The sequence below is a fragment of the Pseudozyma hubeiensis genome, assembly GCF_000403515.1.
Source record: "Pseudozyma hubeiensis SY62 DNA, scaffold: PHS14, whole genome shotgun sequence".
NCBI lineage: Eukaryota > Fungi > Basidiomycota > Ustilaginomycetes > Ustilaginales > Ustilaginaceae > Pseudozyma > Pseudozyma hubeiensis.
The window spans coordinates 36,414-62,709 of record NW_012133796.1 but is presented as its reverse complement, the minus strand read 5'-3'; the positions used below and the strand labels follow the sequence as shown (position 1 = coordinate 62,709).

Here is a 26,296-nt window from a genome sequence, read left to right as displayed (position 1 = left end):
TGCTGCCGAAAATCATTTTCGGATTTTTCCTTCTTTTGCCCCGCCTGACCCACGTTTCGGAGCGTTTCGAGGTGCGTTGCGGCAAACGGAATGGTTGGAATGAGCTGATTTTCTCGACGTTGCAAACACATTACCACATTTTGTAGTATTCGTGACTGCTTCATCACCTTTCGGGTCCTCCGCTTCTCGTCACGCTGTCGCTTTGATACAATCACACTCTCGACTCGACTCGACTCAGCATAGCCCACAAGTCACAGCGTTCGTCGTCGGTCTTGGCATCCTTCCCTCAGCATCGATATAGGAGCACCACCATGTCGAGGCACCCCGCACGCTTGCCATCATAGTCCATCGTTTGCCGTAAAACCATGCCCCCGCCAACGATTCCACCACAGCCAGCCATGGCGACATCGGCATCACCACCGTCGACAGCGACCATGCTCAAGCAGCGCATGGCCGCTTGCTGCGCCACCACTCTGCGTGTTCTTCGCAGACACCTTTACTTTGTCGGTCCGGGCATCGTCGCTTCCGTCGCCTACGCCGATCCAGGCAACTGGGCTACCGACTTGCAAGCAGGCTCCGAGTTCGGCTACTCGCTCCTCTTCATCGTCCTGCTTACCGGCTGTTTCGCCGTCATAATCCAGATCCTCTCCTGCCGCTTGGGCGTGGTCACCAACGCCGACCTTGCACGCCAATGCCGCATGCTCATCCTCAAAGAGGACCGTCTCGGCAATCCTACGCAGCAACGCGTCTCGCATCCCAAACTTCGACGATGGGCGCTACTCTATCCGCTCTACATCATCGCCGAAGGCGCCATCATAGCCACCGAGTTGGCAGAATTGACCGGATCAGCGATCGCTCTCAACCTCCTCTTCCCCGCCTTGCCGCTCTGGGCCGGCATCTTGATCACTTCAGTCGACGTCATCATCATCCTCTTCATTTACAAACCACCACCCAACGGCAGCTTCAGGCTGCTCGAAGCCCTCATTGCCGCGCTCGTATTCACCGTCTTGGCATGCTTCATCGTGCTTCTTGTCAGGATCGATCCTCATTGGCCCGACGTTTTTCACGGATACCTCCCCTCGCACCACGTCGTGCAGAGCGGCGCACTTTACGTCAGTGTCGGCATCTTGGGCGCCACCGTCATGCCGCATGCCATCATCCTCGGCTCCCACTTTGCCGTTATCGACCGCCTACCCAACCCCGACGGTTCCTATGCTACTCGCGACGACGAGTCCCAGCACGATCGCACTCCAGATACCTCGCATCAGTCTAGATGGCAACTCATCACTGGCTCCCTTTCCCGCCTCTTGCGGCCAAAGACAGAGACGAAGACAGAGACGCTTCGTCTCACCCGTGTCATACGCTCGCTCATCCAGTACCGCACCGGCACAACCCACGACGTCGAAACCGACTCCATGCGTGAAGCGCGTCGCGCCCGCTTCAAACCCCAAGACTTCCCACCACGCACCCTCGAGAACATCCGTATCCACATCAAGCACGCCTCTGTCGACATTGGCATGTCGCTTGTCAGTTTTGCCATTGTCATCAACAGCGCCATCCTCATCGTTGCTGCTGCCGCCTTCTACTACGACCAGAACGGCTCTGGTTCCGGTCAGGTGGTGGTGGCCAGTCTCTATGATGCCTTCTACCTGCTCAAGGATCGCTTGGGTAGCCTTGCGGCTGTGCTCTTCGCCGTTGCGCTGCTGGCGGCGGGTCAGAGCGCAAGTATCACTGTCACGCTGGCCGGTCAACTGGTCAGCGAAGGCTTCATCAACTGGCGAACCGATCCCTTCTTGAGGAGAGTCGTCACGAGGCTCGTAGCCATCGTCCCCAGTTTGACCGTTTCCCTGGCGGTGGGCAAGGATGGCTTGGACGAGATGTTGGTGGCCAGTCAGGTGGCGTTGAGCATCGCGCTACCCTTTGTGCTTCTGCCTCTGATCCTGGTGACGAGTAGCAAGCCGAGGATGACGGCAGAGTTGGCGGTCGAGGAGCACGAGATGGTGGCTTCCCGCGCTTCGTCGATGAGGTCCAGCGTCGATGCTGATCGGACGAGTGCGGATGGCCAGCTTAGCGCGGTGGGTGAACAGGGCAGTGCGAGTGGGGTAAAGGCAAGGCCCGAGCTGAGCAGCACCGCAAGCGAGAGTGCGTCACTCGCAGTGATCCAGAGCTTGCCCTTGCAGCAGGAGCCACCTACACCGGATCAGGATCGCAAACTTCCCTCAACATCACAGCATCAACAAGAGCAGCCTGTTTCAACACCCACAGCTTCACCGTCGGATCCGCTGCAACCCAACTCCGTCGCACCACAACCGCTAGCAAGTCCCGACAAGTCGCACTGCTTCGCATCCGCGTGGTACGTCCAAGCGGTGCTGTACGCCATTTTCGCTGTGATCGTTGTGGCAGACGGCTATGTGCTGATCACCACCTTTATGGGCGAGAGTTGAACCTGGGTTGTCCATTTTTCTCCTGCATACGCAAGCCACACTTTTACAACTTTGCGATTGTTTGCGCGATCTTGAGAGACGTGTGTGGGCGGATTTGTCGGGTGAGAAAGACTGAAAGGTCAGGGATGAAGGGGGTTGGCGTGGCTTGATGTCGAGGGAAGCAGAGAGAGGATGGCGGGGGCCTGTTGGGATGCTTGCTTTCACTTGCAGGCGGGCTGCTGCCAGTACCCGGGCGTAACTTTTGCCGTGAGACCGCCGTTCTCGCGAACCACACGCCACAAGAATGTTTCGCAACGGAGACTCAAACCATTCATGCCAAAGAAAACGACTTCTATTGGTCTGCTGAAACAATGCAAATGAACAAAAAAGTGCAAGAAAACAAATATGATGGCAAGAGTGAAAGACGAAGGGTGACGAGAAAAATGCTAGTTTGACCTCGCTATGTGGGCGTGCGTTGCGAGCGAGGTTGATGCTGCGAAGCGTGCGCGGGAGCATCGTCGCGCGATGTGCTGAGGGTGAGGAGTTGCATCGAGGAAGACGGTTCGACGGGATCTTCCTGCGCTGGTGTGTGATTCCACGATGACAACTCGTGCGTTTCTGCGGCTGGAGTTTGGTCCGCCGCGAGCGGTTTCCCACCATGCTCGCCGGTACCGTTGCTGCTGCTGCCACTGCTGGCCATCCTCTTGTGCGACGCCACAAATAGGCCCTTCTCCCGATCATCATGCGAGACATCTTCGTCCACATCCGCGGCAAACCTCTCATCCACCTCGTCATGCATCTCCAGCTCCTTCATCGCAAAGCAAATCGCCCACCCCACCGCAGCGAACGGGATCAGCAACAGCCAGACGTGCCTCAACGCCATGCTGTACACGTTGCGCACCGCAAAGCTCGCTTCGGGCGACAACTTTCGAAGCGCACCAAAGTGCATCGAATACGGAGAGGAGATCTCCTCGATGTTGAAGGGCAGCGAACCGTTGTTAGCGAGTTGCTGGATGAGCGGGGATCGGATGGCTTTGTGGACCGAGGATTGGAAGACGGCTTCTGCGAGCATGATTCCGAGCGTTTGACCGAAGGATGCGAAGAACAGCTGGACGGCGAGCGCTTTTGATGCCATCTGAACCGCGACGGATGCGAGCACAGGGAATTGTGGTGCGACGAACAGGATTCCGCAGCCGATGGCGATCGGAATCTGCACCAGGATCCACGTCACTGCGGAAGAGTGGACGTCGAGGAGCAGCAACAGCGGAACACCGAGGACGGTGAAGAACCACCCGAGATGGTTCTGCGGTACGTAGCGTTCGGTCATCTCGATGCTGATGGCGAAGGCGATGGCGGTGAAGGCGACGGTGCAGCTGAACGGAAGCACCATCCAGCCGGACATGATGGTCGAGCTGAGTTTGACCGCTTGGAAGTAGGTGGGGATGACGTAGATGATCGCCATGGTGACGACGCCGTGCGCAAAGCTGGTGAGGTGAGCGCTGATGGCGGTTCGATTCGAGAGGAGTTCTCGCGGTACGGTCGGGTTCTTGAGTTTGAACAGCTCGAGGTAGAAGAATGCGACAAACAGACCGATGGAGATGATCAGCGGCACCAACACTTCCACGCTGACCCACTTGTACCTCGCGCCACCCCACGTCAAAGAAAGGCCCAAGCCTACCGTCGCCAGAATCAACAGGGCATTCCCCGTCCAATCCATCGCCTTCAACTTATCCTTAACATCCGCCTTGGGCGTCTTCATGTTCATAAACACGCCGATCATGATGATCGCCATGACCGTGATGGGGATGTTCAACCAGAACAGCCACCTCCAACGATCTTTTCTCGAAAAGATTCCGCCGATGGGTGGACCGATGGCACTCGCACCCGCCCACACCACGCCTAGGATCCCCTCGTACGTACCTCTCTGCGCCAAGGGCACCAGATCGGCAACGACGATCTCTGCCAAGCTGATAATCCCTCCATCCCCCACGCCCTGCAACACCCTGCCTACGATCATCATCTCCAGCGAATGGCTCGCTCCGCAAATCACGCTTCCGAACAGAAAGAAGAAGAGCGAAGTGAGCAGGATCGCTTTCCTCCCCCATATCCCGCACAACCCCCCCGTCAGCGGTAGGATCGCCATGCCGGCGATGGTGTAAGCCGAGCCGATCCAGATGTACGTGCCGCCATAGCCGTTGGAAGCGCCGCTGCCTGTGCTGGTGGATGTGGTTTTAGGTGGATGGTTGTGCTTGCCAAAGTGGATCGCGTCGTTCTGAAGATCAGCTACGATGGTAGGTAACGCGGTGGAGACGGTGGTGAGGTCGAGCGCCGAGAGGAACGAGGAGACGCAGAGCGCGGTGAAGACGAGCAGGAAGTGCGCTCGTGCCGTCAGCCGTGTTTTGGTGGGTGCTGAGGAGACGGTTTCCATACTTGTTCGAGCGTCGCCGCCGGTGGAGGTGGCAGAGTGAACGGCGCCGGGAGAATAGGGTGGATAGGTGGAGGGTGAGCAAGTTGTGTAGTCGTACGACGGCGGTAAGACAGCGTCGAGTGCGGGCAAAGGCGATGCTGAGTGCGCTGTGAGGGGTGGTGTTGATGAGCGCGGATGAGATGCTTCTCCTCCGAGGAGAGAGGAGCGGTGTTGATCAGGAGTCATGGTGTGTAGAAGCTTCTCGGTAGGAAAGTGAGGCTGTGATGACAAGATGAAAGGCGGTGCAAGCGGTGGATTGGACGAGCTACCGGATGTGGGATGCCGATGCTCCGTGGACCTAGCAATCTGGTAGTCCGATCCGAAGATCCGGTTTGAGTTCCCAAACGTTTTGCCAGTACTCGATGGTGGGATCGAGTGAGTAACGAGAATGTTCGTGGTGGGTGTTAGAACAAGACCTTGATGAATCGTGTCGAGGACAAGGAGCGAGCAGCGGCCAGTCTCGCACGCGATTCACGATATTCCGCGACCGTCGCGTACAATGGATCAAGGCTGCGCTCTCTCTGCCTCGGTGCAAGCCTTTCGATCCGCTGGAACGAAGTCGAAACGCAGCAGCGTCCGCTGTCTGTGGGAGTACGGGACGACGACCGTGTCTTCCGCGCTTTTTTTGTTCTGAGTGTGCTGTACCGATCGCGCGATGATGAGTTGCGGGGAAAGGGATCCAATGAAAGTCCGAAAGCAAGTGCGTCTGAAGAAGCTGCAGAAGTGCGGATGAATGGCTTCGCAAGAAAGGTGTACAGCGGCAGTCTCGTAAGCACTACGGATAGGCACGTACGATTCGCGGATGTTGGGGCAGATCGAAGCCAGACGGAGAGAGTGAAGATCGTGGAGGATGCAGAAGGATAGCTTGCCAAGAAGTGAGCGGAGAAGGAAAGTGGAACACCGGGTTGGTCTTGTTCAGTATCGTACCAGACGATGCAGAAAGCAGAGCGGAGGGAGAAACGAGAACGATGGTGTGATGCACGCAACGGCGGTACAAAGTGTACAGTTCTGGAACGCAAACACAAGTCGATGCGCAGGTCCAGGGAGAAGTGGTAGGCTTGGGAAAGGTCGACAATGCCTTGCACACCGACGAGGCTCCTCGGAACAGAGGTTGCTCCGACGGGTTCTCGCTTCAGCCTGAATCTTTTACAGTCATGCCACCTGACATGGTAATCCCATGCACTTCCTCGAATTGCAACGATGCGGCACGCTGATGATGAAATGGACCTGCCGATGCAGGCGCCGAAATTCGGAGCGGCAGAGGTCTGAGCTCGCTTGAAGCATATGCAGGCAAGACTGAATGCAACGAATGCACCTAGGACAAGGCGGTGTAAGGGATGCACAACTTACGCCTCACCGCGACAAGGTACAGTTTCGGACCGAGTTGTCGCAAAAATGTGATTGGGAACGAGAAGCAGAAGAATATACGCTGCGAGTGGATTGGACGCGTACAGCACACGTGGGATTTGGATCCGTTGGTCAGGACAGAGCGGGAGAGTGTCTCGATCGATCTGGTTGGCCGTTAAACGAGGAGAGGATGACGCTCGACTTTCTCAGTTGGACGCCTCGCCAGCACGGTTTCTCTCGATGCTCAGTGCAGAAGGAGGTAATCAGCGGTGGTCAGATGAGGAGTGCACCCAAATGCTCCTCTGCGCCTCTTTTTCTCGCTGCAGAAGAAATGGAACCCAGCAATGCGGGAAATCCTAGCGGATGTTCTGCATGACGACGAAACAGAGTGGATCTGATGGTTCTAGCTGGGCGAAGCAGTTGCGTAGCCTACGGAGACGTCCGTCGGCGATCGACTGAGTAAGTCCGCAGAAGTGCTCCGCCGTGGACCGCACCTACTCGCTGATCGCCTCGCTCTTCGGGAAGCTTCAGTGCACGTTGTCGGAATTGGAACGTGGCGAGTCGGCGATCCAATCGTTTCTTGAAAGCGTTTACCCCACGAAAAGCAAACTTTGGTATTTCCGACGATGAAGAGTGGACGGTCATGGCGTGATTCTGGCTTGCTAAGCAAGCACGTAGAGTATCAGCCTCGCTCCGAATAAGTTATTCACGAATTGGCATCGAGAAGGCGCAGATAATTCCCCAAGACGATGATGGCCGGTGGCGCCTGCGTGAAAATTGAAGGCATGATCTGGGTCAAGGTGTGTGCCGCGTCCTTACGTACAAAGCTACGCTGTGCGGGCCGATGTCGTGGGTCAAGGGTCGGCAGTTGGTGCTCGGCTATCGTGTTGACACACATCATGCTGATCGACAGCAAGTCGGAATGGACACTGTACGCTGGCTACGAGGCATCGACTGCCTGCGTGGCCGGAAGTCCACGGCTCGGTGGTCCCAATTCACTGTGCAGGGGGTGAAGCTAGCGGACGGAGGGGAGCTGTCCTTGGAATGAGGGCGAGGAGGGTCGCTGCGGCTTCGGCATAGAGACCAACCGTTTTGATGCTTTCAGGCTCGACGCGGTTGGCCGAGAGAGAGAGAGAGAGAGTGCAGCAGAAACGGATGCAAAGGGCAGCGTCTAGAACCTTTTTGGACTCGTGTTGGATGCCGCTTTGGTGGCACGTCAAAGTACGCAGCGGCGCACTTTGGAATTTATGCACCTCGAACCCATTCATTTTGACGTGCCGACACGCTTTGAATCTCAGAATAAAGATAATTAAGATTTTGTATTCACTTGGAACCCCCCGCGATTGGGCTTGGGACTAGAGTATGGTGTGTACTGTATCTGCGCTGCGCTCCGCAATTCCGCCGTTGTCCTGCACTTTTCACTTGGGCTGCCGACCCACAGTTGCTCGACTCGGCATCTCGACAAGGATCAGCTTCGGCATGGTTGGCTCCAAGCGGCGGGACTAGTTGACTCTGTTTTCGTCTTGCTGCCTTTATGCGTACAGTATAGTGCATTCAAGCTTTCACGACGACACACGTCGCCATCTCGTTCAGAATGACGAGTCGCGCTGCGTCGTCTGCGAGAAGAGAGCACAAACAAGTACCCGTACACGTTTTTATCCCGTCCGCTTCCCGGTGAACGTGGCTGGAATCGTGTTTGGCGTCGATTTTGAAATTTGACAAGAGGGTCAACGTGACTGTGGCTTGAGGCTGGAGAAATGCCTCTGCCGTCGGTTGCTGCCCCAGGTTTGTATTGTGTGTCGCTTCTTCAAGGGTCCTGTTGCCGGCTCACGTTTCGGTTGCTTCCCAAAAGGTAAATTTAGAACCAGTTGGATTTGCATGACTGGCCAGAATTCCCACACCGAATACTGCTGCAGTGCCACAATTGCCGAGCTTCAACCGGCGGAAGCTAAATTCAGCCGAAATACAGAATTCCAAGTGCAGCCTGCAGCCTCTCGTGCACTGATGGATCGCACACTCGTCTCACGCCCGTCGCTCTCCCGGCATGGCTCTATTGGCCGTAGAACGTGGCATCCCAAACGATACACAGGTACAGCGTATGGGGTCTGACTTGCACTGCATCGGTATAGGTACGGACGGCATGCGTCGCTTTTGTTTCATCTTGGTCCTCCCTCACAGGCTGCAAGCCATTTGTGGGATGCAGCTCACCCGGCCGCCCACCTCATCTGCTTGTCTCACTCGACCCTTCTGCGCATCGTGCACAGCCTTGCCGGCTTCAAAGTCTTGACGTGCATCAACGCTCGCTCTTGCCCGACGATCAACCATGGAAGTTCCACCGCTGCATTTCATCGTCCCGCTAAGAGACAGCCTTCGTGTCACGTTCTCCTTGCGTTCCGAACGCCGCTCAGCACCTCGACGTGCCACCTCATCGCCTTGAATCGCGCCGCGGGAGCCCCTCTGCAAACTGAACCGAATTCACAACCTTGTGCAATAGTGCACACAAATTCCCACTTGCGTTAGTTCCAGGCGTCTCCTGCTCGACAGAAACACATACTCAAATCACATACTGTACGCCTCGTTCCTACCACAGCCGTGTCTTGCAAGTTCCGTGATTCGAACACGGAATAGCCTGAGCTGATCCTAGAGAGCCAATCAATGCAACGTCTAGACCACTCTTGCAGAGTGAGCTGCATATTTTTGAAAAGGACAGGTCGTCTGATCGTAGCTGTGCATGTCTCGCTCGCCACATCACTGTGACATTTCGTACCTTACCCACTCCCCACCCGATCGAGCTACAACAGCCGCTTTGTCCTGACCCCTCGCCGCGGCCACAAAGCGCCGGTTAGCTTGCCGCTTCAAGTCCGAGCCCTTCCCCTCCGTTCCACTCAAATTGTCAGCCCGCGTTACCGCTTCAGTCCTGCGTCTAGACTCCTTTCTCTGCTTCCGATCTTGTGCAAGCCTGTCAACATCATCTGCACCCGCTTGTCCCCTCTACCTGCGTCGGGTCTCCTTTCATAAATTGTTTGCCCAGATCGCTTCCCACCTCTTCCTCCCAACCATCACCTGTTCGCGTCCTCCTATATCCCCGTGTCCATCGCAAGCTTCTCTACGCGACACCTACGCTCCATTCCTGTACTTCTGTAACTTGCTTCCTGCTGATTGCCCTCAGCCATGAGCTCCACTCGCAGTCCCTCGCCTAGTGGCACCGAGAGATCCTCTGCTACTGACATCTCGTCTGACGCAACCAGCATCGTCGAGTCCATGTCCAATCTCCGCGCCGAAGACGACTCGATCGTGCGCGATCACACAATTCAAGACGTCCTCAAAGGCTCGCGAATCCTCATTACTGGCGCTGCTGGCTTTGTTGGTGCTGCGCTCCTCCACCGATTGCTCGGTGACGACTCCTTCGACGTGAAACAGGTCGTTGCGATCGTACGAGGCAAGACTTCAGAGGATGCCCTCAAGCGTCTCCCTAAATCGGTTCACCATCACGCGCAACCTGCGTCCGAAGGTGCGCTCCCCAAACTCGTCATTGTCAACGGTGACTGCGCCCGACCCAACTTTGGTCTCAACGAGCAGGACTTCGAAAAGGTTCGCAAGACCGAAATCGTCATTCACTGCGCCGGCGACACCCGCTTCACCCTTCCCATCTCCAAGGCTTTCGAGTCCATGGCGGATTTGGCTTACTTTACTGCTCGATTCTCCCTCCTCACCTGGAACGTCAAGACTCACATCCACGTCTCTACCACCTTTGTCGGCTGGTACCTCAAGAACGGCTCGCTTGTGAGCGAGTCCTTGACCCCCGAAGGATGCGGCACCCAGGTCGACGAGCAGTCTGAACACGTCAACACCTACTTCCAGGCAAAGACCTACGCCGAATCGTGCGTCAATTCGCTCTTCACCTCGCAAGTGGGTCGCAAGCTGCACGGAAAGACGTGTCGAATCGTCCGATTGGCTACTCTTGGCCCTGCGATCGACTTCCCTCGTGACGCGTGGGGTGCAGGTCACCCCTCGAGTCCCGTCTGCGCTGCTCTGGCTGCGCACGTCGCCGACCCCAACATCATCTTCCCCAACGCCGGTCTCGACGTGATCCCGGTCGACATCGCTGTCAACCAGATCCTCGCCGTCACCGCCTCGGCACATGCATTGCAGAAGCTCCCCACAACTCACCGTCTGCATCCCAAGAACCCTGCTGCACCGACGAGCAAGCATCTCGCAGAAGTGCCATGCTACCACGTTGCTTGCGGTCGTGGTGACGAAGCTCGTATCCCCATGACCCTCCTCAACGACGAAAATGTCAAGATCGAGGAGCCCTACATCCCCACAACCAATCTGCTCAAGGTGTACGATCCCTTCATCACCAAGATTGTCGAATTCGACGTTGCTCGCACACGCACCGTTCTCGGGTTGCCCGCACTTGTGCCCGACCAGCAAAGGAAACTCAGCAAGGCAAGCATTTCTGATCTGCCACTCAAGCAGGGCTCGCTCAAGCTCGACATTGTCAAGTCGGTCCAGGATCGTTTCGGAAACGACAAGCTTCAGGGCTGGACGGGCTACCTCCAGCAGGTCCGAGACCAGATGGAGGCCATGGGCCCCCGTTCCGACTGGGAGACCTTTGTCGACTGAAGCCGCTTCGCTTTCATTTCATAGATCCCGTCTCCTTTCGGTTTTCACAACTGCCGCTCTTGTTCGGCCCAGCATACCCACATGTTCCTGTCTCAATCTTTCTTGGGTTCTATAGATCGCCTCGCCACTCTTGTGAATTGTAAATAGCCTTGTCATCAATTTGTCTGCACGGCAAGCATCGGTGCAGTGATGTTGAATGAGTAGCATTGCAGCAATTGTATCAGATGATTGGTATAAGTAGACATGAAATGGTGATCATTGAGAAGCAAATGGCGTGCGAAGATTCGTGCATTAGAAAGGGGCAGAACGGAGATCCGAGCGGTAAAGCGGGAAGAGGCTTTGCAAAGTCGGGGTTGGAATGCAGACGATTCGAACCAGGTCTCGAACATTAGGGCTCGAAGGTGGAAACAATGCGGCTGGCCACACGCCTTCCGGATAGGAGAGCACCTTCCATGTACCCTTGCCAAATCTCGCTGGTGGCGTCGCCGGCAAAGTAGAGGTTGCCGATCTTGGACATTTCGTCACGCTCGTCCTCCTCGAAGCTGGTGAGCACGCCTGGTGGGTTGAAGGATCCGTAACCTCCCGTTGCGTAAGGTGCGAGCGTCCAGTTCATTTCGTGTACCTGCTGAGCGTTGAGCGCCTCGGGTCCAAAGAGGGTCGCGAGGAAGTCAAGCACGATCTTCTTGCGAGCTTCGGCGTCTGGGTTGTTGTGGAGAAAGCGGCGGGAGTTGTTGCCGAGCACGAATGCAACAATGGTTCCGTGTTTGGCATCGGCAGGTGAGTTGTCGTAAGTCATCTGAACGGGACTATCGCCGTCTGCGTTGATCATAGCACCACTGAGACCAGCAGCACGCCAGAAGGGGGACGAGTAGACGACGTTGAACTTGATGGCTGAGCCCATGGGCTGACGACGATAGTACTGGATGAGACCGGATGGAAGGGGTGGCTGGAAGTCCATTTGACAGATGAGCGGACGAGGCGGAGTGATGATGACGACCGGTGCTTTGATGCATTCTCCCTCGACTGTCGAAACTTTGTACATCGCTTCTTGGTCTGGTGTCGCCTCGTCGTCGTCGGCCTTGTGAATGTTCAATACCTTTTGATTGAGTTGAAGTGTGCCTTCGGGGAGACGAGCGGCAAGTCGCTCGCTGATAGATTGTGGTCCTTGTACAATGCGTGTGGTTTGCGCATCGCTCAAGACTTGCTCGATGTCTCCGCCGGCTCCGGCTACGGTGGCGAGGAGATCCAAGAAGCTGATGGATTCCGAGTCTTCTGCATAAACAGCTTTGATGGCCATTCGGAAGAGCTGCTTTGCCTCAAATGTCCACATGGCATCGTCGATCCAGCAGCCAATGGACCTCTCATCCCAGTAGCGTGCATCCTTGGCTTGGCATGGCGTCTTTGCAGGGACGGATTTGGAAAGGCTGTTGATCTTGCGGGTTGCGCGGAGGAGATCGAGAGATGGAAGAATACCGCAGGGGATCATGTTATTGTATGTCTTGACCTTTCCATCGGTGGAGCGATAGATGCTGCGGCCTTGATCGTAGGTATCGTGGGTTTGCAAACCGAGCTCTTGGATCAACTGAAGGATCTGAGTCTGTCCGGGACCGATCCATTGGCCGCCCATCTCGACGACGTTGCCGTCTTCGAGTTGTACATCGAGCGTCCTGCCGCCGACTCGATCGTTTGCTTCGAGCACCTTGACGCCAAGCCCTGCCCGACTGAGCTCATCTGCTGCGATGAGTCCTGAGAGTCCTGCACCGATGACCACCACATCGACATCGCCGGTCCTCTTTAGCGTGCTCGTGGCAGTGCCGGCCTTGGTAGCCTTGCAAGAACCACTGGTGGTGGAGCTTGAGACGAGGGTGGTAGAGTCGCTCTCGGAGGAGCGCGTCTCGTGTGAACGCCCACGTGCTGTTGGTGCCCGTACTGGTCGACCCTTGCTCGAAGACGGCTGGGAGTTGTTGGTGTTGCCAGAGCCACCCAGCCATGTCGGCCTCTTCCAAGCCATTGTATGTCTAATGCGACCTTGCGAGTGCGATGATCACTGAGCAGTGGATGGGAGGAACGAATACGAGGTGGGAGGTGGGACAGATCAAGTAGGACAATTTTGGCGGGGTTCCGGCATTACTTTCAAAGCCAGAACCTACTTGAAATCGCCCATTCCGTTTCTCGGCAACTCAGAGCTGCATTCGCTTCAACCATCCCGGCGGCATTAGCCACGTTCCTGCAGACCCCTTTACCCTCGCTGTGGGCCGAGCCTTTCAGTCATCAGCAAAGCCTATGAGTTGCTCCTCGTCAAGACCAGTGGTCCGAATGCAGTCGGGATGGGGCGATCACACGAGCCCTTTACCTCTGTTGCACCCTGTCAATCACCACTCTCGCTTGCGGCAGATACTGACCGCGCGCGGCTGTGCTTCGTCCTGCCCGCCTTCCTCCCCTTCCTGACCAAGCTCGCTCCGGGGCCTGCTCCTCACCCTCATGTCCTCTGCATTGTATCGCCTACTCGCTTCATCGTCCTGGCCGTTTCTACGTTTCAAGAGGTCGCGAATCCCTTAGGAGCGTGCTCGCGCCTCGGCTTGTACTGTTGTTACCATGGTGGTTGGGACGTCTTGGTATATTTGTGAAGCACCGGGTCAGCTGCCGAAAGTCTCACTGTCTTGAGCTTCCAGACCAGGACGCACTCTGATGCTGCCGTTCCCTAGGGTATCTGCGGGCTATCCAAAGGTTCGAGGAGCACATGTGAAACGCAAAGTCGTGCCAATATATAACCTACAGCCGACAAAAGCTCTTTTACGCAAGACATTCGTTCACTTTATTTCAATTATTTGTGTTTTCGTTCTGCAATAAAAGTGTGAAATTATGGGTATCATAAAACTTTGTCACGTTGATCATAAATATCTTTTGTCACCTATATAATAAGTATAACGGATGCCACAGCGATCATGCAAACTGCACCGATTTGCGTTGCACACGGTCTGCGCAGGACTTGTTTCATAATATTCATCCTAGAACGAGGTGTTAAACTCATTGCGTCCACAGTGCCGCACTGAAGATCAGCGACGAGCCGGTGTGACTTGTATGAAATATACGCAAATTGTTGAAGTGGTCTCGCAGAAGACAAGATACTTTTTCTACTGCAGAAGCTTCTCCACAATATTCAAATGAGCAATCATAAAAGCAACGAGACTTGTAACTTTTGGTCAAAGAGCACGGTGTGAGCATTAATATTGATCAATCTGTGATTTTCTCAACAAAGGCGCGAGCTCTCAGCTAGACCGCTGTGGATGGTGCGCTCGATTCAGACTACAAACGATAAGTCTCACAATCTGTAGCAGCACATAATTTGGTCTGTGTCGGACCGAGAAATATCATCAAAATAAGCACCAAATGTTATTGTCGTAAATAGTCTGACGATACGCAGTCCTTTTTCGATGCCTCGATGATTTGTCTGTGCAACATTGCAGTTGACGACTGAATCATGTTCTTGTCTATCATCAAAAAGGCGGTCTTTGCATAAGTTGCCGAAAGTTCTTCGTTATGCATCTCGACCTCGTTCAAATCCAAAAGATTATTTGAGCTAAAAAGTGCGGTGTCTGATCGAGCAGACACTGGCTGTGGTCTCGTCGTGTTCTTACCAGTTAATGACAAATTGCTTTGGCTACCCTTGTTCACGATGCCCTATATTAAACGGCGCCAACGTCTTTTTCGTTCAAGACGTTGGCAGAGTGAAAAAAATCTTGATACCCCGATCCGGCAAGAACACTCATAGAAAGGATCACGGCTGGAATGCGAGAATTCCTGGGTGCTTAGATCCTGCGTCGCTGTATTCGAGTTTGTTCGTCGGAAGTGAAGCTGCGAGCGTGTAGTGGCGGAGAGTGCTAGAAAGCACTCGAGGGGAACGGCAGGCTTGGTTGCGAGTGGACAGTGAGCCCGAAGGTCAGCTTCCTGAGGCAAACGCCAATGGCTCAGGGAGGAATGGCACGGTCTTATGGAGACTGCAGTCCGAAATATAGCGCCGGTAAGATGGGGATCGAGCAGAGCATAGATGGAGGAGATAGGTGACGACAGACCAAAGGACGAGGAGATGCGAGAGTGTGTCAAGGGCGTATCGAAGACCAAGTTCAACGTCGAGCTTAATAGTAAGGGCACACGGTTCGACTACAACCTCTAGTTGGGGCGAGGCTAAGGAGACAGCCAGACTCAGCTTAGAGGTGGACAAACATCCAGTCATTGTGACCCCGTCGTGATCGTGATGACCAAGGGGCGGTCAGAAACTGAGCACGTCGATGAACTGGTGTACAGCTCGTGTTGCTCTGATCATACAAATGAAAGGTGACGTCTGAGGCGTGTGATTCTCGACGTTTGCAGCGATCATAGCACTGTGACTTGAAATGATACGAGCCGAGGTAGAGCAAGAACGTCAAGAAGCTCAAAGAGGAACGGACGAGATCGTGCGGATGTTGAAGTTATTAAGGTGGTATCTGTGGAGCACCAGAACAGAGGCTGTGCATTGCACGTGGTGACATTGATTGAGGCGGATGCAATGGACAAAAGCCGAAGGGCAAGGGCTTGCTTGTTCGTTCTACCAGACTCAAGGGACGAAGAGGCGACAGAGAAGGAATCATACGGGCCGACACGGCACAGGGAATTGCAAGCAGAGCGTGCGTGCTTTGTGAGATTGAGCTGTCATGCAACAGCGGGTCCAGCACAGAGCGACACATGATGGCAAAGAGCGAGGAGATGACCGAAAGAATGCAATTGCTGAATTGAACCAGACGACACGCCGTGTTCATCTGGATGGAGGTATATAGTACAAGCACGGGAGTGTGTGTGCCAAGGAGAAGCGGACCGAGGTGAGACGGTCTCGGGGCGGGGAACAGGAGGCGAAGATGGCGCCCTTGGATGAGGGGAGCGGATGACTCTGGACTATGCCACGGCGATTGCTCGTGTCGAGAATGGATTGCCACGAGACGGTGGACTGACGAGGTGGATGCGTTAGTCGGTGTCCATGCCCATGGTCATGCCAGAATCGCCAGCACCAACCAAAGCGGATCTTGGCTTGGCGGAGGTTGCCTTGACCTTGATCTTGTCTTTGGAAGAAGAGGCGATTTGTTGGGAAGCTTGAATCGAGGCGCGAAGGTGGGCATTGCGGTGAACGAGAAGACGGTCCGCCTCCTTTGCTTTTGCTTTGACACCTGCCTTTGCGAGGCGAGCCTTGTAGAAGGCGATCTCTCTGCGAGTCTTGATCTCTTGGATGCGCTTCATGGCGTTGAGGGTGGTGGCGACGAGCTCGCGGTCGTAGCGGACGGGGACGTTGCGCTTCTTTTCGAACTCGAGGGTAGAGTCGACGGTCATCTCTTTGCCGTTGGCCTTGCGGAAAGCCTTTGTCCAGCGGACCTTTCGCGGGTTTCGCTTCAACTTGAAGTTCTTGTGACATTTGGACTTGCAAAACTTGAAGATCTTTGCATCGTTACGAACAAAGGTGATACCCTTGCCCGGGTAGCACGGTGCGGAGCAGAAGAAGCAGTGTTCGATCCTCATGTTGTGCGCGCCTCTTGATTAGTGTCGTGGAAGGTTATGTGCGTAAAAGCCACGTTGGAGACTGCAGATGAGAGCGGCGTGTGCGATCGTCCGAGGATGTGTGTGAGTGGCGTGGCTGTAGCCTAACTTCAAGACCGTCGAGCAGCGTGATCGACGATGGCAAAAGATCGGGCCGCTTCGTGTGTGCGCGCCGTCGAAGAGGTCAACCACGATGCTACTGTACGAGAAGGGAAGTCGGGATGGGTTGTGAAGGGGAGGAGGAGGAGGTGGTTGTGACGAAGATGGCGGGCGAGTGTCACTGTTCAAACCAAGCAAAGGCCAAGCAAAGGAAGGACCCTTTGCGAATCACACTGACTTTGTGCCGTCTTGCAAACAAACTTTTTTCCCTTTCGGCCAAACTGAGAAACTTCCGCGACAAATTTCTTGACTTCCAACTTCGGAACTCGGATCCTCCGACAACCGCATCGGGGTTTCGCTCAATCGGGTGGCTGAGTCGCGTGAGTTGCTTCGATTCACGGCTGATCCGAACTGGCCTTTTGAGCCAATTCCAGAGTTGTGTCTTTCGGTCGAGCCAGTTTGTGATTACAGGACATGATTCTTGGTTGGCTTCGCCACCACCATCACATCGGATCGTATCGATCGCATCGCAAAGCGCAGCAGCCATCAAGATGAATGCGCCACTCGCCATGCATCACCATGGCGCAGGGCCCAGCTCGCATTCCTCGCATCGTCCTTTGATCACGCAGCAGCGTTTGGTGGGCGTCTCGTCGTCAATACCTTCCGACTTTATCCACAACGAATTCAGCTTTGAGCAGCACATCAAGGACAATCTCAACGTGAAGCTCGACAACGACGCTCAGCTGTGTCCAGACTACATCGAGAGGCTCCAGTGTCCTCGCGGTGCATCGTGTCCCCGGCGCCATGTCAAGCCGAGCCATCTCAACTTTCTACCGCCAGGATCGACAGCGCTGCGCGATCCCAACAAGCGAACCGTTTGCAAGCATTGGCTTCGAGGTTTGTGCAAGAAGGGCGACCAGTGCGACTACATGCACGAGTACGATATGCGCAAGCTACCCGAATGCAGGTTCTACGCCACCTTTGGATTCTGCAACAGCGGAGACGACTGCCTCTATCTGCATGTAGATCCCGCCATCAAGAGGAAGGAGTGCGAGAGGTACAATCGAGGCTTCTGTCCAAAGGGTCCACTCTGTCCCAAGAAGCACGTTCGACGTGTCGCCTGTCCGCTTTATCTCTCTGGCTTCTGCCCAGAGGGGCTCGACTGTCCGCGCGGACACGTAAAGAGCACGCCTCCCTCGAGCGCATCACGTTCCAATTCACCCATCCAGACCCATCGGCCTTTGACTGCAGCAGAAGCCTTCGGTACGGGCACGGGTCGCGCGGACGATTTTGTGGACGGCATGCGCAACCAACGTGCACCACCAGGACGATACGGAGTACCCGGTGGAGCGGGTGGAGCAGCAGCAGCAACAGCAGATGGAGGAGCAGCACGATCAGCAGCCGGATTCGCCAACAACATGCAACGCCGTCCCAACAATGGATTCGGAGCACCACCGCAGGGAGGACAAGATGGCGGACGTGGATGGCGCAAGGATCTCTCAGAAGTGCTTTGCTTCAAGTGCGGAGAGATGGGTCACTTCGCCAATATGTGTCCCAACCCCGCTCTGCCAGGCAACCGCGGCGGCGTCGAGCGCGGTCCAGGCGGGCAAACACGCCAACCACGAGATCGGCCTCGTCCATACTAGCTCAGCTATCGTCTTCACACATTTCGTCGTCTCTTACCAATACCCGTCATGGTCGTTTCGCTCAGTTGTACTTTTACTCTTCATCGTCCCGCATAGTGTACTCAATACCGGCCATGTTGCTGCCATTGCTTCGTTGGATTCATGTGAGCTGGACGTGCAAAGGTTCGACGTGGGCCCAACAGCTAAACTCATTCGAGCGTCGCTGAGCACATGTCTGAACACACTATGCTTCCGATTAATGAAAAACGAATAATCGAGCTGCCGGGCCGAATGCCTGGAAATGGTGTCTGCGGCGTGCCTTTGGCTCGGCTATCCCGCCGTATCCGAGCTCGTTCCTATTTCACATTTCAGCAGTCACAATCTCTCACATCATCGCTTGTCGGGATTAGCCGACAAATTGTCAACCACCATCCCTTCCTCTCTCGCACATCTTCGGAGCAGCCCATCCGCTTGCTCGAGTGCATCACGCTTTCACCTCATCGGACCATCCGCTGTCTGCTGCATTCGACCGCGAATTCGACCAATTGGATCGGATTGAATTGAATTGAATCGGTTCGCTGCGCCATCCGACTCAGCTTTGGCTTCCGCACCGCCATCGTCAACTCGATCTCATCCTTGCACACTTGGCCGCAGTCGAGAACAGCGATGTCGTCGTCGCTCGGCATCCAACGCTAAGCCGCAGCAAAGCTCTGTGTACCCTTCTTCGTGCCCGTCGTCCGCCGCTCCCTGGGAACACCCTCTCTCAAAGATGGTCGCCGACTCGTCCACCAACCAGCACCACTCCAACGATGAGCTCGCCAACTTCAAGTCCGATCCGAGCAGCGTCGAAGACAAATCGCCAAAGAAGCAGTCCGCAAGACGCAGAGCGTACGCGAAACGAAGCTGTCTCAAATGTCGCGAAAAGAAGGCCAGATGCGAGCTGCCAGAAGAGAGCCTCACCACTCCTTCCTCCATGACGCCGCTCTCTCACCAACTTGCCTGTCATCGATGCAAGGTTCTGAGCCTCGACTGCATCGTCTGGGATGGCGATCGCAAACGGAGACCCAAAGTCTCGTCGTCGTCCAACAACATCGAGGACGACGATCTCAAATCTCCCCCTTCCAAAAGGATAAAAAAGGAGCCCAGTTCGTCTCGTTTACCATCCTCACCACCTCGCAGCCCCGGATCGCTCGAGCAACTTGCTGCAGCTGCCGCTCGTCTCTCGGATCAACGCAGAACGTATCATGACGGCGCCGCCGACATGTCTTCACACGCTGCATCCGCCTCCAACGACGCCCCAAGCTCCCGGACTGATGCCGCCTCCTCGCTCGCCTCCGTCCAATTCTTCAACCCTATTGTCGACGATGCTGCCACATCCAGCTCAACCCACTCTCCTGCCTCACAGCGTGCCTACGACCGTCAGCGCGAACGCACTGCATCCTCGTCAAAGTATGCCGATCAATCCCCGCGTACGAGCAAACCACCAACTCCTGGCTCGGCAGCTTCGCCCAACTTTGCCGCCTCTTCCGCACAGTCTTCCTCTTCGACTTCCAACAAAGCACAACCTCCTGGACGCACCTGGACATCGCTGTGGAGACCCATGTCGGTTCTCATCGACTATGCAGCCCAGCAGCCCAGCTTCACAATCTACCTTCTCTCTCGCATCGATCGCAACCTCACAGACCTTGACATCCTCGACCTCATCCCACGCCAGACCCTCTCCTATCTCAAGCCTTTTCTCAGGCCCTATCTGCTCTGGCATCCTCATCTTCCGGATCTCGATCACATCTATACCGAACATCGCAAGCGTCCCACCGTATCCAGCTCCCTCCTTCTCAGCTCCATGTGTCTTGTCGCCTGCCGTCATGCAATGCCGCTCACCGATCCCCTCCCCACCAAGCTCTCAACGCTCGTCGATCAGCTCGGCACACAAATCCTGCTCTCCACTCCTCGAGACTTGTACACCGTACAGGCACTCGAACTCCTCTTGGCGCACGAACCATCTCTTGTAGGCACAAGCGTCGCCGCATCTGCTCAGGCCGAGCGCGGCAATGGTCTCCTCGGCGAATCACTGCTAGCTTCCGCCCTCACCGTTGCCAGAGGTCTCGATCTCGACAAGGCCATCGATGACGTCGTCGACATTTGCCGTCAGCCTCGCCCAAACGACCGCAAGCAAGCGCAGCAGCGCCGCGACTTGCTTGCTAGACACATGGCTAGTGCCTCCATCTGGATCAGTCTGCGCATCTGGGAGGGCCACTTCTCCATCGTCAACTCCACCGTTCGTCCCATTCAGCTCGACGAGATGGTAGCAAAGGCAGAGTCGATGCTTGCTATCGACAACGACGGCGCCAAAATCGAGCGCATGCACCGCGACCCCTTTCAATCCATCGAGCAACGCTTTCCAGGTCTCGACGAGGACAGTATTCTTCGATCAGCCGGCCGCACAGGTCTTATCTTCCGCCTGCAGGCCATGGCCCGTTTCCAAGATACCATCGCCGGCTTCTATCGTATCCTTGCTTCCGCCAAGCCAGACTCGCCTGCTTCGCTGACACCCACAACCGTAGAGACGCGACAGCAGATGCTCGACCTGCTAACCTCCTCGTCCCATAAGCAGCTGGTCTGGCAAGCCGCCAAAGCGCAAGCCTTCAGCCCGTTTGCAAGCGTGCGACCCGCAATTCTGCTCGAGGATTGGTCCACCATTGAGTCCTATTCGCTCCAGGAGCTCTTGCCGTGCTTGGCTATCTGCGCTTTCATGACGGGCGAGCTCAACCACGGCTTTTCTGCCGACGAGATCGTGCATGCGCTCGTGCACGACAGCAGCTTTCAAGCTCACGCCACCCTCGTTTCTGACAGCAGGGACACTCAAGCTCAACTCATGCTCAGCAACTTTCACCTTTTCGATCGTGGCCTCGGCTCGTCGCAACCTGACATCCTGAGCAGAGCCGGTACTTCCACTAGCAAGCAGCGCGGCTCTCTTTGGATCGAAGCCACCGGCGCTCCCTTGCTGCTCACCACAGCCTTTGTCACTGCTGGATGTAAGACCTTTCTCGAGAAAAACGCCTGCTCGCTGCACGGCTTTGAGTTCTTGCCCGTCACCGGCGACATGCATATACTCACGCTCATCAACACCATGCACAGGCTCGAGGAGTGCGATCGCAACGAATACCTGCCGCCCCTCCGTCCCAAGAGGGGCAGCATGCCACCTCCAAGTCGACGCTTATCGAGCCTCCCTCCGAGTCCCGCAGAATCGAAGCCACAAGCCTCTGCCGGCAAGAGCATCTCTCAGGTGGGCGTGCTTTTCATCCGAGAAATGGTTCAAGTCATGCAAAAATGGAAGCTGGGCGCATCTCTGCACAGGACCGTGCCTCTGCAATATCGGCACATTCTCGGCGATCAGACGCCGGCGACACCGCCTGGACGTGGCAAGCCTGCATCTCAATCTGCTGGCGCTCCTCCGCTCAAGGCACGATCACCGAAATCGAGCGCAGCCTTCCGCCAATCTCAAACAGCTGAGCGCCAAGATCCACTCTCCACTCCAGCTGACCATGGCTCGACGAGCAATGGAATCGTCAATGTCAACAGCAGCGAAGGGAGTTTGAGTCACGCCCAGTCCTTCTCTAACGGCTTCCAGACCAGCTTTATCTCGGGCTTGCCCCAGCAGTCGCATTCTTCCGGCGCCACCGCACCCGCCAATGGCGGACAGGGAGGCATGTTCGACATCCCTGTCTTTGACCTCTTCGAGCCCGTCTCGGCGATCGAATGGACAAACAACGTGCCTTGGTTCGATCCAATCGACAACGGTGTCCCTGCACCCAACGGCGTGTCTTTGCCAAGCTTTGCAAATGGAGATGCGACGACGCAGTGGGGCCAATACCAGCAATCGCCTTCGATGCAGTCGCCACTCCAGTCCGAATGGCCATCACAGCCGAGGAAGCGCAGCGCCGATACTCTACCTCCTTTGCATTATGCTTCGATGCACCAACCGCCGGCACTGCCGCTGCCATCTCAGCCACACGCATACAACGGCAGCCACCCTGCTTATACTTTGCCCGCTCCCAGCTCGTCTCAGGACTTGGGCAGTGCCCATGGAGAGCCGCAGCAGAGCGGCATTCAAACCCAGGGTCGACCTTACGCCAATAATGGCGCCCACCATCACTATGAACAGCAGCAGCAGCAGCAGCAGCAGCAGCATCACTATCCCTACCAGCAGCAACAACAGTATCAGCATCAACGCTCCTACTATGGTGGCGGAGGAAGCGTTCATGGGGGTCGGTGAGCTGCTCTGTTCCCGTCTGTATTCTACACGCAACCCAAACCTTTTGTTTTCATAGAAAGGATCTTGAGTGACAACCACTCAGCTTGCGATCGGACCCAAGCTCTTCGCCTTCCTGACGACACGGACAATCGATCACGAATGCGCTGGCGACACGAAAAATCGGACATGTCAGTGAGCGCCACACGAACCATCAACCACGACTGTGACTGCGATCTGAACCTGCGAGGAGACTGTCACACCAAGGCGGATGCTGATGCCGAATTTTGAGATCAAATGAGATTGCTGCAAGTGCAAATGCGACAAGGGTATGAGATTTTGAGAAAGCAGTGCTGACCAGGACTGATGGTCGTGAGAGAGCGCCGTGGTGGCCCGTCCGGGCCGAAACTTGCTTGCATGCTGAAAGTGCAAGTCTGTGGGTGCGGAAAGCATGCCATTCACTCTTGATGCAATCCTGGTTGGACATTCTTGATGATCATTTCGATTTCCCACCGCAACCTACTACACCACAGATCCAACGGATGATCGCTCTGATCCTCACCGAACGGATCCTCGATCTCGCTGCTGATGCCTTCCAACCCGATCAGCATCATGCTGAACACGCTGACAAAGGGGACCATCTTCCAGCCGAGTTCACCCACGAGAGCCAGCGGAAGGGTGAGCAGGTAGATGAAGCAGGACTGCTTGAGGTGGATCGCGTAGATGAGTGGGGTGGGGGTGGTAGAGATGCGTTGCATGGAAGAGGTGAGGTTGGAGAGGGCGAGGAGTTGGGTGTTGAGGAGGGAGAAGCCGGCGGGGCCGATAACGTCGATCAGGCCGGCTCGACGGGTGGAGGCCAGGTAGCCGAAGATTTCGGCTAGAATGCGGTGTGGCAAGGACAGGTCGGAGTCGATCTGTGCTGCGAGGTCATCAGAGAGCAGCAGGGGAGATGTTTCCGAGCTGCCGACAGGGCCTGCAGCTTGTTCCACGTCGGCGTCCTCGCTGCGGTGACTGGTGTGCTTTGCCGACGTAGGATCGATGTCGATAGCACGGGCTCGAATCATTTCATTTGGCAAGATTCCCTTTAAATCGGCCCAATCGGTCCCTGTCTCGGCCCTCAGATCATACTTGACAGCGACCATGAAGGCGGTCAAGAGCCTCAGCGCTCGTTTCTTCCTCTCGATCCTGGAGCGCTTCTTGTCTGGCTCCTTGTCAGCATCGACGTTGATCCAAATGAGCGTGGCGAGGTTGCGGGTAGTAGTCGCTGCATCTTGCCACAGCTTCCTTCCCTCGTACCACCGATCGTAGCTGGTGCCGTTGCGAAAGACGAGCAGCAAGCCGACGACGACAGAGAGCGAGCTGGTGATGGAGTAGGAAGTCGTCCAGTGCTGCTGCCAGACCAGATCGGCCAATGCGATCACCGTCGCATAGATGGTGAGGCAGAGCACCGACGGAAAGATGCGAGGGAGGACGGAACCAGAGATTCGGAAACAGTCGCCGACGAACGACATTCGCGAGAGACGAGGTCGTCGATGCTCGATCTGCTGTTGTGCCGAGTAGAGGCTGAACGCTGTGGACGCAAAGGAGGATGAGGCGGACATGGCGGCGGCAGGGGGCTGTCGGCGGAACGATCGCTCGCGAGGCCGAGATGCGGGCAGAATGGCGGTCGTGAGGGCGGTGTGTTCTGGACAAGAAGCAACGGTGCATGTATGCATGCATGCATACGTGATGGCAAGCTGGTACTATGTGTTCTCGTGGACCGTGCGTGCCACAAAAGCCGAGACCAACACTTTTTTGCTGTCGTTTCGAGGGTTCAGCTGCTGGCGAGATTTTAGGCTTTTCGAGCCGAGCTGGCGTTTAAGCGTGTCGCGGGTGAGTTGCGCTGCGTCTCGCGCGTCAATTTTGGGCTCAGAGTGAACCCCATAGCTTGAATGTGCGACCCCACTCGCCGCTGACGAGCATCTCGCCGTCGGAGCTGACATCGACGCTCATCACCCTGCCAGCATCTCCGCTGAGGGTACGAAGAAGCTGCCAGTCGTCTGCCGACCATATTCGAACCATTCCGTCGTATCCGGATGTCGCTAGGTAGAGGCCGTTGCGACTGATTTGGTCCTGTTCGCCGTCTAACGAGTAAGGCTGCTTGCGATGCGAGAGCGAGCGGAAGAAGCGAACATCCGAGACGGACGACTTGTGCGCAGGAATGGTGTAGATGGACTTGAGTGCACGCATATCCCAGATCCTGACCGTGTCGTCTCCGCTTGCAGTGGCGAGTTGGTATCCGTTGGGAGCGAAATCGATGGAAAGGATCTCCTTTGCATGTCCGTCGAGCACCATGGCCGTTCTGCCGGTGCGCATGTCCCACACTCTACCGATGGCGTCCAAGCCACCACTAGCTACAAGCGCGCCGTCGTCCTGAAACTCGACCGAGTAGACCTCCTTGCTGTGGCCTTCCTGGATGGTGAGGCACTCGGAGGTGGAGACATCCCAGAGTCGCCAGGTGCCGTCAAACGAGGCACTCGCCACGTAATCACCTGTTGGATGGAATGCTGTTCTTGCGACGCGTGCCTCGTGTCCGCGTAATGTCGCTAGCGGACGATCGCTGTCCAGACTCCACAGGCATACCGAGGCATCACCGGCGCCCGAGACCAAATTGACGGCAGAAGCAGGTTGTATCAAGGTGGCTTGCGGATGCCACGCGAGCCCACCTATTTTATCTGTGTGAGCTCGAAGGGTGAGCTGGTGAGTGGCGCTTGGGACCTGCCAAAGCTTGACGCTGCCGGACCAACTCGCAGTAGCCAGCAGTTGCGAGTTCGGAGCAAAACGCGTCATGGATACGGGGCGGTCATCGCCGATTTGTGAGCCAAGGTTGGTGTAGGTCTTGATGGGCTCGAACACTTTGGCGCGTAGTTTGACGATCGAGGTGAGAGGAACGGTAGCCTCTGTACGTTGGAGAGCAAGCCTCTGTTTGGACCGTTGTAATGAAAAGCAAGCGATCTTGCGGCGTGCGTGTATGAGGGATGGTGGACCTTCGGTGTAGAACTCTTCGTCTTCGTCCTGACTCTGTTCGCTGTCGCTATCGCTCTGTTGTGATGCATGGGACTGCGCGCCTGAAGTGGGAGTGCCGGACTGCTGTTGTGTGCTCAATTGTTGCGCGAGGATCTGGCGAAGACGCTCGCGACGGTCCATTTCACGCTCGCCGAAGCATGTGATGGGCTCGCCGAGCTGACGCAGCCGCAACCTCACTTTGGGATCCGACGTTGGTACGGCTAGATTGCGGGCCAGTTTGCGTGCATCGAGTTGGGCAGACAAGGCAGCATCGGTGGCAGAGACTACGTTGGATCTCGAGGAGAGCAGGTCCTCGATTGTAACACCCGATGTTGATGCCGCGGCGGAAGGAGGAGTGTCGACATCCATGCCGTCTCGATTCGACAGCGACGGCGATGCTGCCATGGTGATGATCTGTGCTGGCCAGACGCCTGAGTCGGGGCTGGGTCGAGTCGGGGTTGAGATGATGGCAGCGTCGGGTGTGTTCCGACAGCGAGCTCCACTTTTCAAGAGCCAAAATGTGATTTCTGAGAAGCTTTCTTTGCTTTTTGGGCTCCGAATCCCGAATTGGCGGGATCGCCGACACGCTTCTCACGCAGCAAACGCGCTCTCACCGCACATGGTCACTGTCGTCGGCACATGCGAATCAACGCTCAACTACACGATCTGCGGCACACTCTTCGCAGCAATCGATTGCAGCACGGGTGACGGAAGGCTACGTTGTTTGTTTGCGCAGCATCACAGTTGATTCGATTGTGCAGTTGAAGCGAGAGCCAGTTGAAATGCGAAAAGAGAACAGCCATCGGAATTCGAGCCGACAGCGAAGAAACGGCCGTGCGAGCGAGAAGAA

At 55.9% G+C, this 26,296-nt stretch overlaps 12 protein-coding genes across 12 annotated transcripts; 7 read left to right on the top strand and 5 right to left on the bottom strand.

The window, feature by feature from the left end:
- Window positions 1–365: 365 nt before the first annotated feature.
- On the top strand, window positions 366–2,444 carry PHSY_001182 (manganese transporter; the record flags this gene model as incomplete). Its single annotated transcript, XM_012331814.1, has 1 exon — window positions 366–2,444. One exon carries the CDS (start codon window positions 366–368, stop codon window positions 2,442–2,444), a length of 2,079 nt encoding a protein of 692 aa, XP_012187204.1.
- A 439-nt stretch (window positions 2,445–2,883) lies between these two features.
- Window positions 2,884–4,851, bottom strand: PHSY_001181 (hypothetical protein; the record flags this gene model as incomplete). The annotated part of the gene is made up of 1 exon (XM_012331813.1): window positions 2,884–4,851. One exon carries the CDS (start codon window positions 4,849–4,851, stop codon window positions 2,884–2,886), a length of 1,968 nt encoding a protein of 655 aa, XP_012187203.1.
- Window positions 4,852–5,310: 459 nt separating this feature from the next.
- Window positions 5,311–5,754, top strand: PHSY_001180 (beta-glucan synthesis-associated protein; the record flags this gene model as incomplete). Its single annotated transcript, XM_012331812.1, has 1 exon — window positions 5,311–5,754. One exon carries the CDS (start codon window positions 5,311–5,313, stop codon window positions 5,752–5,754), a length of 444 nt encoding a protein of 147 aa, XP_012187202.1.
- A 1,327-nt stretch (window positions 5,755–7,081) lies between these two features.
- Window positions 7,082–7,956, top strand: PHSY_001179 (hypothetical protein; the record flags this gene model as incomplete). The annotated part of the gene is made up of 2 exons (XM_012331811.1): window positions 7,082–7,221; window positions 7,782–7,956. The coding sequence occupies 2 exons, from the start codon at window positions 7,082–7,084 to the stop codon at window positions 7,954–7,956; spliced, it is 315 nt and encodes a 104-aa protein (XP_012187201.1).
- A 1,452-nt stretch (window positions 7,957–9,408) lies between these two features.
- On the top strand, window positions 9,409–10,863 carry PHSY_001178 (NRPS-like enzyme; the record flags this gene model as incomplete). Its single annotated transcript, XM_012331810.1, has 1 exon — window positions 9,409–10,863. The coding sequence occupies one exon, from the start codon at window positions 9,409–9,411 to the stop codon at window positions 10,861–10,863; it is 1,455 nt and encodes a 484-aa protein (XP_012187200.1).
- A 388-nt stretch (window positions 10,864–11,251) lies between these two features.
- On the bottom strand, window positions 11,252–12,874 carry PHSY_001177 (polyamine oxidase; the record flags this gene model as incomplete). Its single annotated transcript, XM_012331809.1, has 1 exon — window positions 11,252–12,874. One exon carries the CDS (start codon window positions 12,872–12,874, stop codon window positions 11,252–11,254), a length of 1,623 nt encoding a protein of 540 aa, XP_012187199.1.
- A 2,987-nt stretch (window positions 12,875–15,861) lies between these two features.
- PHSY_001176 (hypothetical protein) lies at window positions 15,862–16,407 on the bottom strand (the record flags this gene model as incomplete). The annotated part of the gene is made up of 1 exon (XM_012331808.1): window positions 15,862–16,407. The coding sequence occupies one exon, from the start codon at window positions 16,405–16,407 to the stop codon at window positions 15,862–15,864; it is 546 nt and encodes a 181-aa protein (XP_012187198.1).
- A 239-nt stretch (window positions 16,408–16,646) lies between these two features.
- On the top strand, window positions 16,647–18,170 carry PHSY_001175 (hypothetical protein; the record flags this gene model as incomplete). Its single annotated transcript, XM_012331807.1, has 1 exon — window positions 16,647–18,170. The coding sequence occupies one exon, from the start codon at window positions 16,647–16,649 to the stop codon at window positions 18,168–18,170; it is 1,524 nt and encodes a 507-aa protein (XP_012187197.1).
- Window positions 18,171–18,380: 210 nt separating this feature from the next.
- On the top strand, window positions 18,381–18,713 carry PHSY_001174 (hypothetical protein; the record flags this gene model as incomplete). The annotated part of the gene is made up of 1 exon (XM_012331806.1): window positions 18,381–18,713. The coding sequence occupies one exon, from the start codon at window positions 18,381–18,383 to the stop codon at window positions 18,711–18,713; it is 333 nt and encodes a 110-aa protein (XP_012187196.1).
- Window positions 18,714–18,918: 205 nt separating this feature from the next.
- PHSY_001173 (potential fungal zinc cluster transcription factor) lies at window positions 18,919–22,692 on the top strand (the record flags this gene model as incomplete). The annotated part of the gene is made up of 2 exons (XM_012331805.1): window positions 18,919–22,421; window positions 22,485–22,692. 2 exons carry the CDS (start codon window positions 18,919–18,921, stop codon window positions 22,690–22,692), a joined length of 3,711 nt encoding a protein of 1,236 aa, XP_012187195.1.
- A 167-nt stretch (window positions 22,693–22,859) lies between these two features.
- PHSY_001172 (hypothetical protein) lies at window positions 22,860–24,002 on the bottom strand (the record flags this gene model as incomplete). Its single annotated transcript, XM_012331804.1, has 1 exon — window positions 22,860–24,002. The coding sequence occupies one exon, from the start codon at window positions 24,000–24,002 to the stop codon at window positions 22,860–22,862; it is 1,143 nt and encodes a 380-aa protein (XP_012187194.1).
- A 307-nt stretch (window positions 24,003–24,309) lies between these two features.
- PHSY_001171 (vegetative incompatibility protein) lies at window positions 24,310–26,249 on the bottom strand (the record flags this gene model as incomplete). Its single annotated transcript, XM_012331803.1, has 2 exons — window positions 24,310–25,948; window positions 26,110–26,249. 2 exons carry the CDS (start codon window positions 26,247–26,249, stop codon window positions 24,310–24,312), a joined length of 1,779 nt encoding a protein of 592 aa, XP_012187193.1.
- Between the last annotated feature and the right edge of the window lie 47 nt (window positions 26,250–26,296).